Genomic DNA, 19,582 nt, shown 5'->3' with positions numbered 1-19,582 from the left:
GAGGAGAGGGGCTCATTTGATTGGTGTGATGTGTGTAAAACCCACTCCACGCCTTCTCTCCTCCCTCTTTCTGACTTGCGCAGGTAGGAGGGACGGAGGTGGGATAGAGGAGTAGCTGTGCCAGGGCGCACGGTGTGCCAAACTTGCAAAATCCGCCTGGCCACACCCAGTTGGCGAAGCGTAGGTGGGCGGCGGTCTGCGAAACTAGAGCCCAAAGACTCCATTGCAACAGTATGACCTACAATCATGGCATTGTAGTTCATTAGAGCTCACAACAACATTGTAATATTAGTATTAGACAAGAAAAATGTAAATACTTTTGTTCTGTAGGCCTGTAAGCTGCAGCCCCTATATAAAATTGCCGTCCTTTTACCTTCATTATTTCTTCCACTTCTCCACTGAGAGTAAATAATTTATATTTATGAAATATGAGGAGCAAATACATTTTTTCAGCACTGTCTCTGGTTTGCAGTAACTAATGTTGCTCCTGTATTGCTAATCTCAGTGTTCATGTTCATATAAAGTATAACATTGCACTGCTGTGTGAGTCAACAACCTTGTATCTGAAACCAATATGGCAGGGACAGTGACTAATTGGGAATTATCTCACATGGACCAAAGGCCAATGGCTGTGTCCTTCAGGGCAAGGCTGATAATGTTAAATACAATTCGATGACAACATGTAGCTAAGCTTGCCGTTTCCTATTAGCCAGCGGATCAATTTCAGATGTTAAGCCTCAAGACCCCAGCATGACTTTGGCGGTGGCTGTCAATGATTCACGAGGCTGTGAGAAATGGTATTTCATGGGTAAACAAAAATAAGCCAGTGCAGATGGCATTATGGTTTTTTTCTCCCTCTCCGACCTGCTGTCAGTGTTAAAATGGCTCGGCTTCTGCTGAAATGCTGCTTGTCATTTGTCACACTCTCCAAGGTCAGAGTCCAGGCGAGGGTAAGCTCACGGCTCTATAAATAGCGCCATTCCTCTAACAGTGAGCTTGTACATGCATGTACGTTTGTGCACAAACAGACCCGTGTGCACAGTGAGCTAAAAAGGGAAAAGCTTATTAGCAGGAGTTTGATGAAGATGGCAGGGGTCTTAATCAAACATCTCAAAGGCAGCATTAGCATTCTAATTTTACATAACGTCTCATCATTCTCACTCTCTCCCTCTGTGAAAATGAGATGTATGCCAGTGATGAGTGCAATAAGTACAGCGATGTGTGTAGGGCATTTTAGAAAATATGCAGTATTTTCAACACTAAAATAAAATAACAGCTCTGTCTGTGTGACCCTCTAAGTACATGCCTAAATGACTGTGTTCCAACTTGTTATCGACGTCTCCTGCTGCCTTCAAGTGCAGGAAAGCCAGCAACAAACTCAGCAACAAATAAAAGGGCATTAAAGGCTAACAGGCAGAAGTAACAGTTTGCCTTTGTTTGACTGTATGGATGTCTGTTTAATACCATGTTGTGAAAGGCGACTAGTGCATCTGGCTGATTGTAACACTTTTCACATATTTTTCTTAAACATCTTCAGTGGCTTATTATTTACCTGTGACAGTTTGTATTTATTATATTTATTATAAGAACCACACGCAGACATATTGCTCAAATCATGTAAAATTTATAAAAGTGTCCTATCTATATATACATATATATATATATATATATATATATATATATATATATATATATATATATATTTCTTCCTTTGTTTTTTCTTTTTTTTTTGCAGTGGATTGTGTAATGTTTGACCACTATATCTATTCTTAGAAGAGTGATGTTAAAGAAGTACCTTCTTGTTTGAATGATCTGACTAGATTATTATTTGTTGAAGTCGATTGCAGGGAGCCAGAGAGAGAGACACAAACTGCCTAGAGAGCCAAATTATCTTTTAAATCAATATGGACATGCACAACATGGTTAACTACGTTGGATTTTCCACAGTTCAGTCATTAAGTTCATTTTGTGGAAATCAAGAGCGGCAAAGTATAATTCACTCAGATTTGCTGGTATGGTACAGATGATGATGTGGCACTGACGATTCCAGCTGCTTCTCTGTCAGCTCTGCTGAATCTGTGCTAAATGTATGCTCTTATGTCTATTTTGCAAGTCTTGGTGGTGCTTTTTGTGGTTGGGTTGGACATTGATGGCCAACACATTCTCACTCCGACCTTGTCACATATCAAAGTTTGGTACCCTGGGTGCGTTGGGTTTTGATGTTTTGGGATGCCATGACAACTTCTGCCTGTTACATGCATTGTCTGTTTTTAAGACACACATCTGTTTTCACAAGAAATTTACATACGTTTACATACAGTCTCTTTCAAAATAAATGCACTACATCTGTACAACACCACAAATTTATGTTGTTGTTTCAACAACAAAAACACTTGGTTAAGTTTAGCCAATGCATGCACGTGGTTAGATTTAGAAAGAATAGGGTTTGGCTTTAGAATCTTATGGGAAGCGAATACCGGCCTCCTGGGTGGATCCCTCCACCACCCCTCCCTCCCACCCATCCCACTTCTGCCCGCTTAACTTTTGTTGTCCTGCTGTGTTTCTCTTAAACTGACAACATATTGTTATAGCTTACGACAGCACACACATTCCAAAAAGCACAGTTTGTCAGTATTTAAAAAAAAAAAAAAAAAGCGAGTGCACCTTTAATACCAGTAACACAGTCCAATGCCATATATAGGCTGATCAAAAAATACATACAATATAGCACTATAGCACAATATAGTACTATGAATATACTGCTCTCTCAGTCAGTGCAGTCAAACAGGAATCAGCTCTTTGTCTCTCCAGTTGCGCCTTCTTTCTGCTCTCATTATAGGCTTCCCATAATAATGTGAGTCATTGTTATTTTTTTATACGAAGTTGTTTTCCCTCAGTTTTCAAGGCTATTCTTGCTATTTCAAAGACAGATGATGTGATTATAGAAAATGGCCTCTGTTAGCCATATGATTGCCAAGGGACTGCTTTGCAGCAATCAGGGGAGTTTTTCCTCTATTGCCTGCTTTACTGCTTTATACTGTACCACAAATGCCTTCCAGACATTGATTATTGAAAACGTTATTGAATACTCTCATGGCATACTATCAACTAAAACTATAGGGAAATAGCATGATTTGAATTGTGCAAATGATACTTAAAGTGCCACCCCACTGATTTTACACATGAAGATCATTTTACTAGTCATGGCTACCACTCTGTGAAAACAGTTTTAAAATCTCCTCTAAGTAACCCTGATGATGTCATCAGGATACCATCATCACTTTTCAATCAGCTACTTCCCTTGATACTTCTCTAACAACAGATGTGTCCCATTATTTTCTGTGGTCTACTTTACCTGATGAATAATTGATTGTATTGATTGAGTGTGATGGCATTTGTTCCAGAGAGAGCAGGTAGAGTTACAGTCAGTCAGTTTAATTAAATGAGGCTTCTAATCGTTATCTGGGTTGAATAAATAAATAATAACTGATGGAAGTAAAATAGGAGACAGAGAATTTTACACATTCAGGCATGTAGTATTTCTTGTTCTGTCAGGACACTGAGATTCAGCAGGAGTACTTTCATTATTTTCTTTTGATTGTAGCCATCTGTGTAGAGAGTCAGTGTGGAGACCAGTGGGAGGGATGGAAAAAAGCATTACTGGGAATTCACATGTGAAGTGAGACATCAGTGGTGTGTAAGCTTCTGAGACATCCATCCGTTCATTCCACACACACTTCGACCTCTGTAATGGCATTGCTGTCCTCAGAACCAGCTGTCCTGACAGAGACTCTGCTCCTGAGGAGCCGAAAGCAGCTGGACCCACTGTGTTCACCAGACTGACTAAAATAAGAAATTCAGTAGATAAGAAGAAAAAAAGAAAGAAAAGCAAAAAAAACCCCTGACAAACATTTTTTTTTAATTTTAATGAGTTACTTTTATTTTCACTGCCCCAAGTAGCTCAACTATAGGTGCCCACAATGAAACTAGAAAATTCATAGGGAAATTGACCATGATCAGTAACATAAAATCAAAACATACAGACAGTGGGTGGCTTGTGTGATTTCAACAGCTGCATGTGGAGAATGCGCTTAATGGTATAACTGCTTGTAATGCTGCAACAGTAGCTGTTTTGAAGACCACTTTGAGCAACAGTTACAGTCGGAAGGCAATTTGTTAATTTCTTGTATAGATTAGAGAATATGATAGTTTCGGGTGAAACTGACAGAAGGGCAGGACTTAAATTATAAATCCATCTGCTAGTTCAACACCACGCACAGCGCCATAGATTTATCAAAGCACAGCACAGTTAGGCCATTGATATATCGGAGCCGTCGTCGGGGCCATAGATTCTAACTTGCTCAAAGCTCTGTTTTTGATGTCCACTTTTCTCTCTTTAGAGCACACTGATTTCTCTGATTCACTTATTTCTCCAACTGTTGTCTCTTGTCTCTCTTGAGAGGGATGACAGGTTAACAAGGTGGTCATTTTGCTAACAAGGAGGGTGGTGTCCCTCCTCATTTCCCCTCGAATTGCCTGCTGGTTACAGCACATTCAGCCAATCTGGCCTTCTGACTGTACCCAAGGGGCTCACATTGAGGGGGAACACCACCTAAATTAAGAATTCCAATGTGTTATTTCCATGGCAAAAGAAAGTTTTATCATTATTTGTGAACATAAGCTACTCGCTCCCAAAGCCAGAAACCAGTCTCTGACAAAGGTTTGACAAAGAAGTCTCAGATTTGTGATGTCGGAGGGTACAGAGTTTGGAGATGCTCCATAGACAGTGAATGGGAGCCTGATTTTATGGCCACCAGCACCATCAAATGAGTTTTATTCTATTGTGGTGTTCTCAATTCTAAAATGCAAAATGTTCCCACATCGTCTCCCTGTGTGCTCTCATTGTCATCTAGAACATCTTTCCCAATTCATTGTCTGTGGAGCAGCTCCAGACTTTATACCCTATGACATCACAAATTTGAGTTTTAAGCACTCTAGTTTTTGGATTTGGGAGAGAGTTGTTCATTTTTACTAATATTTTTTGACTGTCTTAGACAATAAAAATGACATGTATGATTTTTAAAATCGGGCTCCTTGGGGCGTCGGCGCCCCATGTACAGAGGCATTGCCTCGCTGCAGTGGCCATGGGTTCAAATCTGGCTCACGGCCCTTTGCTGCATGTCAGTCCCCACTCTCTCTCTTTCTCCCCATTTCACCCTCTGTCCTGTCAATAAAGGCAAAAAAGCCAATAAAAATAATCTTTTTTTTTTTTTTTTTTTTTAAATGGGCTCCTAAAGTTTCTCTTTAAGCCAGGAATAAACTAAACCCCCCAACACTCTTGAGCAAAGCCCCATTTTTTTGGATGGTTATATAGATCATCTTGCCTTTTTTTTTTGCCATGGTGTTTGGTATGTTAATAATGTCTTTTACATCCCCTGATATACTCTGAGGTCCATCCTGGCCGCATCTATTTTAAATCACGAGTATTAAACATGTTCAGTATTTATGATCTGATATGCTGTTGTGTGGAGGGAACCCTGAGGATCCCCAGTAGTCCTACAGGTCTCACAGGGTTTTAATGATAGACTAAACATAATGGAGGCAATTACCATGATGTCACTCACTGATTTGTGGACTCCCAATTTGAATCCTTGAGTTCTGCATTCCTGCCAATACTGTCTGTTTTTTTGGCCAGAAGTGACCATATTTGGGTGAGAGGTTGGAGCTGTGGAGGAGTGAGGGGTGGATCTGACTGAGAAGCAGAGGACACTATTGGCAGACAGCCTGTCACTCAAAGCAACCCACTCTTAGTTATGCATAACTTTAAGCCGTGATAAAATTGTAAAGAGTGAACTTACATAAGAAAGTCACCCCCTGTACAGTTGTCATGAATGTTAAAATTAGCTATAGAGACCAAAACCATTTTTGTACCAGGCTATACAAGTGTATTTCTGCTGTGAAGCTGGGCATTTTAACATGGGGACTGACTGGCTTCTGGAGCCAGCCTCAAGTTTCCATTCGAAGAATGTGGTACTTGGACGTTAGCTTCATTTTTCAGCCTTGAAGATTGCCATTTGGTTTTAATGCAACATCAATTGGGATTCAACTCTGAATTTACTTACCTCCAGCTCACGCTGTAACATACAGTCCATGTTCATGCTGTTGCCTTGACTTCATTCATTGATTCATATTTTTAAAATTTTCTTTATTAACTTCCTGTAAAAAATGCAGCTGCGAGATCTTTTTCTCAATGCTGTCTACCAGAAAGGGATCTCTTGGTTTAGATTAGGGGGGAAAAGTCATGGTTTGGATTAAAATGAATAGATATCAGTCAGAAAGGACTTTCTTGGAGAAAGCCTATGAGGAAAACTTCTCCCTTGTACATAAAAATACAACAACTTATTTTTCCTGCCCGTTGTCTGCCATATTTGCTAACCCTAAACTCATGTTTAATTGCAAGATTTTCAGCTTTCAGAGTCAGGACTCTTGTTGTTTGTAGATAAAATCTATCTGTTTGTGGTGTGCTGTTTTGGGTAAATTGTTGCTTTCCCTACACTATAGGAATTGAACTGTTAAATTTAACATGCATGTCATTATGTGTGAGGTCTTTCTCATTTGAAAATTGGTTGAGATTTGTGTAAAAAAAAAAATAGAAATAGTTTGGGCCAGGCTTTACTATTAAATCCCTCTGCTCTTCAAAGTGGCAACGAACTTTGTTCTTAGAGGGAATGACTTCCTGATTGTTGTATACCAGCATGACAAAATGCTGCTGAGATATTCTTTAAATTAAGAAGTGATTTAATACAATCATATCATTCAAGATTTGGTCTTTGGTTAGGTACTGTACTAACATGTGGTTAACTGCATTTTGTGTACAAAACACCAGGGATGAAATGATATCAGTCTTCTCATGTAATTCCTGGTGAGAGGGTAAAAAAGCATATTTCCCAGAATATTAGAGTATTTGTTACTTTCCACCCCTGGCTTAAAGTGTGTTTGGTTTGTGCTAGATAAGTAGGTTGGTTCATGATACTTTCCACTTGGTTGTAGAGTAAGCACAAGAGGCTGCTTTACTTACACTGACATTTCGCTCTGACATTTAGACATATGCAATTATACAATCACTGTGTATATGACATGGCATCCTAAGCACCTTGGCAAAGGCTCTTTTCTTGTACAGCATATATTATATATACAGTGATATGCTGACAGCTGATAATTCCCTCGCACCGCACAGGTATACATTTATAGATGGCAAAGCATATAACCCGTACAATAACTGTCAGACTCCTGGTGTGATATTGAATATGGTAGAAGGGGGGAATGGGTAGATAAAGAAAAAGACCTTTGTCCTTGTACTTTTACTTTCAGGCAGAGAGAAATGAAGGTGCATGCTTTCTTGTCCTTACTGCCCAGCCTGTCGTGAGTTTATTCATAACTGTGGGTGTCCCTTTGTAGCATGTACTTGCACCTTTATGTGAAGTAAATAAACACATCTTGAAAATGGATGACATGCTGACAGAAAAATCAAAAGAAAAAAACAGCTAGAAGACAAAAAAATATGCTTTTCGGAAACAAATTTGAGCAGTTGCGCGTGACTCAATTGTTTGTGTTGTGTTGTGTTGTGTTGTGTTGGATGATGTTACATGTGCAGCAGAGATGTCACCTATTATATTTTCTTTGTGACTCATTAAAGCATGTTAATGTAAGAGAGTAAAGGTTCTGTTAGTTAGTGTTTGCTGGCTGGAGGCATTATGTCTTCCGATTATCCCGTCTAACTGTCCATCTGAACATAGTTCATCCATCTGTCTGTGCATCCATTTGTACATCTGTCCATCCCATTCTTATGAACGTGATATTTCCAGAGGGCCTTGACAGAATTTCTTTAACTCTGGCACGAATGTTCAGTTGGACTCAATGATAAATAGATGAGATTTTGGTGGTCATAGGTCAAGGTCATTGTGACCCTGTCCATTGTATTCTCAGAAACACGTTATCTTAAGAACCTTAAGGAAATTGCATTAAATTTGGCACAAATGCCACTTGGACTCAACAGTAAACTAACTCAAATATAGTAGTGAATGTCAAGGTCATTGTCATCTTGTCTACCTCATTCTTGTAAACCTGATATCTTATATATCTTGAGGGGAATGTTTTTTAAAATTTGACACAAATGTTCACGTGGACTCAACAATGAACTGATTAGATTTTGGTGGTCCAAGGTCAATGTCACTATGACCCAGTCCATCACATTCTTGTAAACACGTTATCTAAAGAAAATCGTAAGGGAATTGTATTAAATTTGGACCAACTGCCACTTGGACTCAACAGTAAACTGATTTGAAATTGGTGGCGTCAAACGTCACTGTGACCTTACAGAACATGTTTTTGACCATAACACAAGCATTAATAGGCTAATTATGACAAACCTATACACAAATGTCTAATAGGGTAAAATGATGAAGTGAAGTTTCTGGCCATTATTCAATGTCATATCTCAGGAACAGAGGGGGGAAATTTTGGTGACACTAATCTTGGGTGCCCACCTTGAAACTGTGCTGATTGTATAGATATTCTGTGCTGCCAGGAGGAAGATGTGTGTGAAGCATGGTTAGTGCTTGCAACGTGTATTGGTTCTAATTTGTCAAAGAGCTGACTGAGGCTTCAGCCTGTCCTTTATCTACATAGATTTAGTGAAAAATGTATTTCCTCTGATGAGGGTCCAGTGATCGTGATAAAGGATTGCTGTCTCATCTCCTTGTGGCAGGTTTATCATAGCCCTTCCTAATAATGGTAATGAGAGACTCAGCGGGTCAGAATTCTCTTAGTGGTTCTATCATTGCTCATAATTGAGTTAATAAACTGAGGATGATGATTCAAATGTGGCTAAATAGGAAACTGGGGGAGAAAATGAGATAGAGAGAAAGTGAAAAGGAGAGGGAATCTCATGCATGGAGGCACAAGGGCAATTTAGAGTTGCTGTCAGTTTTCAAGGACACGTCAGCTTTTTTGTGGTATTAATGAAATGAGCAGCGGCCCAAGTCCGGATAATAGAGCAGTCATACGAGTCCAACGGGGGCTGTGAATAATGTAACCTGCATCTATGTGCTGTGTGTTTGCGGTCATGTGGACAATAAAGTTACATGTACTCTAATACTTAAGGACACTCATGTCCTCCGGTTACAGGAAAGTAAGCAGAAAATTAGCAATAAACAGATTAGATTTGCGTTGTCTTCTCTGCCTGCTGCTACATGTTGTGTGAACAATCAGATGAAAAAGCGTGCTGCTTTTAAAGCACCATGTCAAGAGCTTAGAAAATGTATTTCATTGAATGTCTTGGACGCATGCAAAGAAAGATTCTTTGTAAAGTGGAACCCAGCTCTAATTGGCAATCATTTTTTTTCCCCTCCCCTCCAGCCAATCAAGATGTAGTAGGGGGTTGGTGGTCAATGATCGCTGCATTTCACCTGCAGGGTTTTGTGGGTAATTGAGGCCAGGAGGAGCTGCAGTGGGAAGAAATTTATAGTGGGGGAGGCTTAATTCACCTTATCAGAGGCAGCAGATGTGGAGGAAGACCCAGTTTAAGACCCTCTAATACCAGGACTCAGATAGGAGTTGCAGGCAAAAGCTTCACAAACTCTCCTGGATAGCTATTTCACTGTAGATAATATCACACTCAGTGTACTCTACGGTCACTCACATTGCTCAAACCAAGTCTTTCTGCTGCCAATTTGACCGACAGAGCCCTTGAATGCAAAGGCTTGCTGTATTCCTTATCTGCCAAACATCTCTGTCTGAGGGTCGTAACACACAACATCCAACTCAGCTGCAGAAAGTATTTGTTTTCCACGGGCCAGAAGGTGTGACTAAAAGGAAAGGTTCGCCACGCAATGATTGAACCATGCAAATACTTTCCAGTTTTCAGCACTGAAAGCAGAAACAGCGAGTTTCATTTTTCTGGCTTATAGTGGGGCTCAGGCAAAGCCCTTCATTGCAAATCCTTCACCGTGCAGGGGATAGGATTGAAAATACAAAGCCTCAATGTGACCCATGTTAATAGGCACTGTAAGCTGCACCACTGTGTGCTGCAGGTGTGTACAATATGTGATCATCAGGATACACCTGCAGTTGCCATGCCTTTAAGGAATTCAGACTGCAGGTAAATCAGGTTTGTTTCTGAAATCAGATCTTTAAAACAGACTGTGATCAGATCAGATTTGTGTGTGCAGACATTACCAACCTATCTGTCTGGGTTGCTATGGTAACAACGTAGATGTCAGTCAGTATGTAGCTAGGCAGTTGATGCGGCTTTCGAATGTGGAAACAGGAGACATGGCGGTCCATCATTTTGCTCTCCAAACAATCACTCTGTCGAGTCATGGTCATTTATTTCAATTTATTTTGTTGTTTGTGCACAGACAGATTCTGTTCAGCACTTCTGTCACTGACAATTTCATGTCTTTCTTGTGTGTCAAGATACAAGTGATGCAAAAGACATTTGAGCAGCTGTACTGACGCATCTACAGAAAACATACTGGAATTGCATTTCAAACCACCCCAAATTGGTTTGATTGTGATTTGCAAAAATATTTGCTTGCTGTCCAGACTTTCTGCTGTAAATCAATCTGGATATGCCAAAACAGCCCATTTTTATTCCCAGGTTGTCAAATACTGATACTTTGCCCCACCTCTCAGCGTCCGATAGTGACACACAGGGCACCCTTTAGCATACCTATGTGATGCACATCTTAAACACACTGTAACATGTGGGCTTTGTCTGTGGACTTTAACATCTACATATTACGTGCAAGGTTGTTGACGTTCTGGGACTCTGTGTCAGTTTACGCTTGTAACATGCATTGTGTCTTTTCAAAATAAACTTCCCTTTACACATGAAATCTACAATTTTGGCTCCTTAGCTGCATAGTGTTTTTCAAAATAAACATACAATGTTGGTAAAACACCATGTTTTTACGTTTATTTCTTTTGCAACAAAAGCAAAAAAAAGGGGGAAAAATCCTGGGTTTGTTGGACCCAACCACCTCTCCTCCTGCCCCCCATTCCAGCTCCTTATATTTCATTGTTACCAGCGGCATTACAGGTGCTTGCATGTGTGTTTCATAATGCCGTGAAACATGACTTTGTGTGTCGGCATCTTACCAACTGACGTTCACTGACATAGTGCCGGTATTTGAGGACCTCAGTTGGTTGCTGCTGCATCAACAAATGGTGTGTATCACCCACTTTGAAAGGTGCCTTTGTGCATCAGTATCTAATGCCCAGAGCACTAAAAAAGCAGCAGCATTTTTTACAAGTGCAAATGGAACTTGCCGGTGAAACAGTCACTTTGAAGTTAAGCAACAAAACTACTTAGTCAGGATTGGTAAAAAGATCATGTTTTGGGTCAATGTACCCATTCGCCTCCCCTCCTTTCTGCCCTATGTGGATTTTCTAGCTCTTTGTACAACGCCACTTGCTCTCAGCGTCAAGTATTAAGAAAGCCCAGTGCATCCCATAAAGACGCTAAAGAGTCCCTTTTGATATCAGATGCCAAGGGGCATGACAAAGGACGACATAGGAATGAGAACAGACTGGCCAAAAAACTGATTTGGGCTGGTAGTCTGGACAAGGCCTGAATGATTCCGCTTTTATTTTCACTTCTGAACACATATATAGTTTTTTATATTGAATTTTGTGTCAACAATCAAGTTGGTAAACATCGACCGTCAAACTTCAACAATGCTACACTATTGTGTAATCAATCTGTCAGCTGGGAAAGTTTTTGTATTCATGATGCAAATACATCAGTATTTTTTCCTATTCCTCTCTCACCTCTATTTCTCTTTTTCTGTCTTTTTGCAGGACCTGGGTGGGGTGAGTCCTCCTCAGCGGAACTGGAAAGGGATTGCCATTGCTCTGCTGGTCATCTTGGTAGTTTGCTCCCTAATCACCATGTCTGTCATCCTCCTCACACCAGGTAACACTCAGCTGTGATTGTGCTCTGCTTTCTTAAAGGGCTTGTGATTTACTCTGGTTCAGGATTCTGTATTTTACATCTGTTTTTACGTGCTCCTGTGGGCTGCACCAAACAAAAACAAAAAAATTTGCATGACATTAAGGCATTAAAGTTAAACTTAAAAACATTACCTGCAATAACAATGGACCAAATGGTTGTGCATGTTGTGAAGGTGTTGCTCATACTGACAATCCCACAGAGAATTATCACTCATATCCACAGTTCAGTTCCCTTCAGCTCTACCAAGCCTCCGTTATCTCATTGTTTTAGTTCAAGGAACCACAAATTTTGTTCTTATTACCATAAGCTTGTTCTGCTGCTACCAAGTGACCATAAAATAAATTAAGATTCAAGGATTTTGTATTACTTTCACAGCAAAAATGTATGTATGCAATTCATTTAGAGTGATTAATCACAGAGTATGTAATTAATTAGACTGATTTTTTTAAATGGCTTGACAGGCCTAGAATAAATATTTGTGATGTGAAATGAGTTGTTGGTATTTGGAACCTGCAGAGAATTATCATCAAATCTGCACGTACCCTTAATGTAACAGAGCATATTAGTGTCTTTCAGCTCATTGTTTTGGTTTTACATACCCTCACTTTTACTCTCTTTCAATCACACTGCCCTGTCTCTTAGAAATTGCATTTATATACAATCAATTTGAAACAGCAAATACATAATGGAAACATAATGCTGAGTTAATTACGGTCTTAATTAACATAATGAGTAATTGTTGCTGTTATATGTATCTGGCAAGTTGCAGAAATGTTGATATTAAACATATCAGCAAAATGTTCACTGGCAAAGTATTTAATTTGTTTTCCACCCTAATAGGTGGATTATCCTTCAACCAGACCACCTCCCTGCAAATCCAACACACTACATAAATGTAGTGTTTCATAAACTCAGTGTAACATCTCTGAACATAATCCAGACAGTGATTACAGTATGTGCTCGCCACAATGTAACAATGAAAACAGTTTAGCAATATGGGGCCCCTCTGTGTGGAATGTCAGCATAGATTTTCCCTAGGTTCTCTGGCTTCCCCCCACAGTCCAAAGACATGCAAGTTAGCTTAACTGGTGTCTCTAAATTGCCCGTAGATGTGGATCTGAGAGTGAATTGTTGTCTCTGTTGCTGTGTCTCAAATCAGATACTTCCATCAGTACACTCACATGCAGCACATTGCGTACACTCTGTACTCACTTGCGCAGCGTACAAATTTTGACAGGTTAGTGTTGTCTCAAATAAAATGCGACTGTTGCACACTTAACGAAATTTATGGTCAGCTTTTCTTCTTTGCTCACATATAGCAATTGGGCACAGCATTATCAGCAACATCTGACGAACAATTGTCACTCGCAAAAATATGTGCTCGCTATATCTGCTTGTTTGCTCAATTGTCTTCTTCTGTATTTATTTATTTATTTATTTATTTATTGTATTAAAATGAAATGAACAGGCTTTGAATGTCCAGGGCTGATACCAACTGGTTCTTTCACCAGCTGATCTACCAAGCTATAATAATAACTGCCACATTTTGCGAATATTCACAACTTGACAGGAATCTGACCATAACTCTAAACGCTAAAATCTTCCAGTGAAGACAACAATTTAACATGTGTTAACACCAAACGCCCCTGGACCGTATACCCTATGCCACAACACATGTGGCCTAATATCAATGTCTGATAATAAAATCTGCAGCTGTTAGCTACCTAGTAAGCTAATTTGGGTTATTGTTTGCAGTACCAAATTATTACAGTATTGACCCAATAAACAATCTGATGGTTTCTGTCTGACAACAGTGTAGTGGCAGCAAAATACACATGTACATTAGTAGTACAATGCTTCAGTGTTCACAGCGGTAGGCCGTAGACATTTCACAAGTTTGAGATGTTTGTGGTCCAGCCCCTTCAGCTATGTAGGCAACATTATTACGGGTGTTCCACACTCAGTTTTTCGCCATTATAAGTGCATACTTCTCAGTGTGAAAGCACTCATTCACTCAAAATAGCAAGTTTGAGTACAGAAATATCTGATTTAAAACAAAGCATACGTGTCTCACCCAATGTCAACTGGGATAGGCTCAAGCACCCCTACAACTGTGACCCTGAATGTAATAAGCTGTTCATAATGAATGAATGATTGAATGAATATCAATAATTTCTGGAGGAAAGGGTTGCACTGCCCCATCAGCCATATTTCCAGCTGTTTCCAGTGAAAAACCTTTGATTATCCCATGATACCGCATCAGTGCCAAACAGCACGCTGAAAAGGTAGCAACCAAAGCTAAAAGGAAAGTGAATATTGGTCTGGTTTGCAGAAGCAAGACTCAAAATTAATGCTAATGTTTTTCTGTGTGTGCTGGATGTGTACATAGGCAGCGGTTTATTAACATGTTAGCTGTATCCACTTTACAATGCCATATTTCAAATGTATATTGTTTTCAACATGTTTTGGAGGTCTGTCCTTAACTAGCCCCCCACAAAACAAATATAACAAGGGAAAAAAGCTGAGAATGTTTAACAGCTGAGCCCACTGTTAGGCCAAAGATGTCCCCACTACTAAAGCTGTTTTGGGACCTGTGAGAGCCTCCTTACACCTCGGACCCGGTGTCTGTATATCACACAACAGTGTGATCCAGTAAGCCGATCAGTATTTTAATACTATCATACAGCGTATACCTGCTTCCAAAATTAGAGAAGAAAAACCTCAATGTTACACAGATGTAAAATCATCATAATCCACTGCCCAAGCAGCCACACTCTCCCCTGGTGGATTCCACGGTTGGTTAGACTTTCATTGCCTCCATAAACAAACATGTTGTGTGGAGTTATCAAGGAAGGCCAATATGGCTGACATTCAAAATGACTTGGCCCTCCTATTCTGCTCACAAACAGCAGCTGTCCTATTCAGAAGGAGCTTACAATTGGCACATTCTCTTTCTGCTAAAGGCATAACATTTCATAATTAAAAATGAAACATTTCCAGGGGCAACATTGGAACAGCTTAAGGATTTTCTAGCCCAGTAATGATCATGTTAATGAACATATGAAATGCCATTCTGTGAAAAAAATATTGTTCTGTGGGAATCTTTTTCATTCTGTAAATCTGGATTGAAAGGATAGCACACATCTGTCTGCCAAGCAAATTTAAAAATCCACCTCAATTTTTGTCTTATTAAACACAGAAACCTTGTGGCCAGTGGAAATAGTTTATTTCATTTATCTATTTATTTATTGGTTTGTTTTTGAGGTTGCAGGAATAGAAAGGTATATTTAATTAGGCTGATGCCCCCTTTAAAACCTAAACTTAAAACTAATTTAATCAGATGTTGGCCACTTGGGGGCAGAATTATTTAAGTTGTCTCTCTGGTCACCTGACTAATGTAAGTCCAGTATTTACACTCCTTTTTGCTATATTTAATATCTTCAGCTTTTCTTATTGTTAATGTTAATATTTAGAAAGTGGCCTGTCTTTCTGTTTGATGGTCAGTCCTGGGCAGGTTGCTTCCAGTGGGTTTATAAGAGCTTGCTTAATGAAAAAAACTGAACTGTACATAGTTATGCTGGAAGTAAAAGCAAAACAAAGAGTTAAAATGTAAAATGCTCAGTAAAACTGTGGAGTTAGGAGATGTATCTATGTGCATTTGTAACTACAAGTGACCCCTGTCTCCTAATACATTGTCTCAGTTAACGAGGGAAATGACCCAAATGCCAACCCAATCACTAAAATAAATGTTGGCATTGTATGTTTCTGCATAACCACTGATACATTTGCACGTTATGATGTAATTGATATTTTGAAAATTTACTTTTCTTTAAATTTCAACAATGCTTTGGTTGGTGTGCAACAAACTAGGTTTCGGCACCTATACCAGTTGGTTCTGGTTAGGAAAAGATCATGTTTTGGCTTAAAAAAAACACACACACACAAGTGCTGCCTAGAAAGTTACTGTAAACTAAGTGATGACTTGCTAAAAAAACAAGTTTCATTGGTCTGCAGCTTGGCAACAGTCTGGCCTAGGTGATGCACCATCCATCATCCCCTCCACCTCCCAATGACCAAGTCAGCTCTTACATTAGATGTTTGAAACGTTGATATGATATGTATGAAACATACAAATGTAAGGTGTTTGTGGTTTGTAGAAATGTAAGATGCCAACAATTTCTTCTAGGCTGCAAATGCAGAAAACCAAGTGACAGGAACAGTTCAGTGTTTATTGGTGAAGTAAAGATACACAAGCTTACATACATGCAAAGGCCGAAAGTATAAACAGAAGTAGCTGAAAATCCACAGGTAAACAGGTAAAAGGTGCAGGCAGGTATTGATTCTGGTTCAGATGTAGGTTCCTGGTCGCAAGTTCCAGAGGCTGGAAAGCAACAGCAGGAAGCAACATTGACAATCTGGCCAGCGGCAGGTGGTGATGGGCCGGTCCAAATAAGGTGGGGGGTAATTTGAAGTGAGCGGGTGGATGTAGGAGTCGGTTGACCAGTGGCAATGTCTGAGGGCACCTGGTGGATGGATGGAGAATGGCACGCTTAAGAGTTCCTAAGAAATGGTTGGGCTTGGGGGAAGTGACTTGGAGACAGGGGTAGACTGAGCAGAGGAAAAACAACTGAGGCAGCCATTGTGACATTAAGTGACAAGGTTGTGACATTTTGGTGGTGTGTTTCATCTGTACTGACAGAGAAACAGGATGTCGCTGTTGGATTTAATTGGGGGGAACAGACTGTTCACAGTACAGTTTAAAAAGTGTTTTGAGCATGATCATAATTCCAGATTCATTAAAATGACTACATTCCCATGGCTGGATCAACCACTGTTGATAGGGAAAAAAAAACAGGATTTTCAAGGGTAAACACTTCCTGTGTAATGGTGTAATGTGATTTAATGTAAACAAGGCTCACAAGTCCCTCACTGAAATGGGACCAGGTGTCTTTATGCCTTAGGATTTGTGCCAGTGTTCTGATATATTGGCTGCTATTAGTTTAACACAAACACATAACATAAACAAACATGTTTGATAAGGATTGCTCACATTTGTTTGTTTACATATAAGATACATGCCTAGCAGGACAAGCGTTTCCAAGCAGAGGGTACTTGCGCCAGCTCTGGTTGAGGGTGAGATGCTGTCAGCAAATAGTTTGTTGAGCACAGGGAAACCGAGATCTGTGTGGTTACATGAGCCTAAAAAGCATCATGGGGAGTTGGTCCAGGAGCTTTGCCCTGATGATGACCGTTTCCAGGCATATTTTAGGATGTTTCAGGGGCAGTTTGACAACCTGCTGTCTATCGTCAGGCCTAGCATAACAAAAATGAGTACTAAGTACAGGGAGTCCATTGGTCCTGCCGAGTGACTGAGCACCACCAGTTTCTCCTTCATTGTTTACCAACTGTGAACTTGTTGTCATGACCACATAGGGCCCACCTCTCAAATCATCTGATTAGACAGTGGAGAAAAAAGCAAAGATGATGTGGGGCATTTTTACGCTCTGAGTTGAAGTTTTTTCAAGCGCTGTAGAAAAACACCATGCCCCTTGAGCGCAGAAATGCCAGGCGCATAGCACTGCAAACAGAGCAAGCAAAAAGCTTATTTTCATTAAAAAAAACACTTACAAGAGGCAGCCTCCAGCTGCTAAAACACTTTCTGTGTGATCAGGGCCTTCCTCTTTACCAGTGATGCAGAGGAACATCTGCAGCTAGGTTATCGTCCACATGCTGGGGTTGGCACGCCAACATTTTCAGAACAAAAAAGAACAGGCTGGAGTGAGAGTCTCACTCTATGGCATATTAAAAAAAATAGCTGGTTTATATATTGAGTCCTTGTCAGGCATGAGCAGGGATGTAGTGCTGCCGGAGCACACTGGAACAATACTGCACACTTTCTTTTCTCCAAGTGAGGAAATTGATCACTGATGATTGTTCACTTAATCCAGCTGAAATTCATAAACAGTTTTTAAACGCTTAAAGATCCAATCATCACTAAAGAGTCTGTCATCCCAGAGAGATGGTAAAAAGAAATGGAATGGTCAGAGTTGTCATGCTAACATTTAAGGTGTGTTGATTGATTCATGTTGTCAACTCAGCCATTGAGTGACTTGCAAGACAACATTCCACCTTAAAAGTTGCTGGTAGCTGCTGGTAGTAGACCTTGAACAGCAGGGTGCATCAAATGATATTTTCAGTCTAGCTGCTGCTAAAGACAGCAAAGCATTCTGTCATTTTAAAGTTATCATTTACTAATGTATGTAAAATGTGCCACAGTATGAACAGTGGTTACACAAGCTTCAAAACCAGCCACAACTCACGCCTGAGCAAGATGGTTCTCTACTGACCAGTTGATGGACTGCAGTGTTTCTAGCTCCACTTTATAGAACCAAATCAGTGTGCTAGGTACCCCAACAGAGGGGGACAGTTCTATTCCTACCCTCCACAAATTTTCACAATGTTTACAGCAAAATAACCATTCTAATTAACTGAACTGAAACAGGACATGAGGCTTAACTTATGCACATACATAATACGTTTCCCCAGGGTGCGTTCTAAGCCCCAAACTGCAAACTCCATGGATGCTGAAACAAATTGGATTGCTACATAGAACTGATGTTTGATAACTGGAGAGAAGCTCACATCTATGTGGTGCCCATATTTTACTTATAGGCAACTTAACGATTCATGGCTTGTTTTTGCAGCTGACAGCCAAGCTGGAAGTGACACCAAACTGACTGTGGAAGATCTGTTCAAACCTGAGTTCAAGGTCCATGACCCGGAGGCCAAATGGATCAATGGTGAGTAATCCACAACATTCACTGTACCTGCTGGAATTCAAAGCTTTCGTGTTAATTCCTTAAGTCATGGATGTCATTTGGAGCCAAAGTCTATGTAGTGATCACCGCTGGTATTGAGTTTCCACCCATAAAACCGTCTGACCAATTGCAAGTGCACTGGTTGGCACACACACCTGTCAGTCATTACTTCAAGCCCAGTTTTTTAAACATCAATTACTAGTTATAACCAAACCATGCGCATGATAAGAACTACATAAAATGACAGAAACCATCTTTGGAATTATTTTTTATTTTTTTTATGTGTACTTTGATTTTTAGTTTGGCCCATGTCCCAGCGGCTAACATAGAGGTGACAGGCTTTATGACCTATACTGCAGCTAGCCATCATGGGGTGATCCTGAAGATGTTCTGGCTTTACATTCGGGGAGCTGTCATGTCTTCCATCTTTATACACAGTCTATGGGGTTGACACGCCAATTTCCCCACTTTGCTGATGCAGTGCAGTGACAGTCCACCACAAATTCCCTTCTGTGTCCATCCCAAGAACTCTTGAACATAATTTCAAATTAGTCGGCAGTGAGTTTAAAAGAGAGACGGAATAAGTAACAGATATAACTGTCCTCCATGCTGCTTTTACTGTTTATTAACCATGCTTTCTGGTGTGTTTGTGATGTCAAATGTGACACATCAGTTAAAAAAAAAAAAGAAAAGGCATACTTGTGTCTTGTTCTTTGGTCTACTGGCAATGTGAAATGAGTGTATCGTC

The 19,582-nt window shown here is 40.0% G+C and overlaps 1 protein-coding gene across 3 annotated transcripts in view; it reads left to right on the top strand.

Annotated features, from left to right (window-relative positions):
• The window catches only part of LOC126393530 (inactive dipeptidyl peptidase 10-like), a 318,572-nt gene that overhangs the window by 147,555 nt on the left and 151,435 nt on the right, over window positions 1-19,582 (top strand). For all 3 annotated transcript variants that reach the window (XM_050049721.1, XM_050049724.1, XM_050049722.1), the window contains exons 2-3: window positions 11,863-11,977; window positions 18,721-18,816. In XM_050049721.1, coding sequence (XP_049905678.1) covers window positions 11,863-11,977; window positions 18,721-18,816 — 211 coding nt within the window. The remainder of the gene's footprint in view (window positions 1-11,862; window positions 11,978-18,720; window positions 18,817-19,582) is intronic.

Source organism: Epinephelus moara, chromosome 7 (assembly GCF_006386435.1).
Source record: "Epinephelus moara isolate mb chromosome 7, YSFRI_EMoa_1.0, whole genome shotgun sequence".
NCBI lineage: Eukaryota > Metazoa > Chordata > Actinopteri > Perciformes > Serranidae > Epinephelus > Epinephelus moara.
This window is presented reverse-complemented; position numbering and strand designations above follow the sequence as displayed.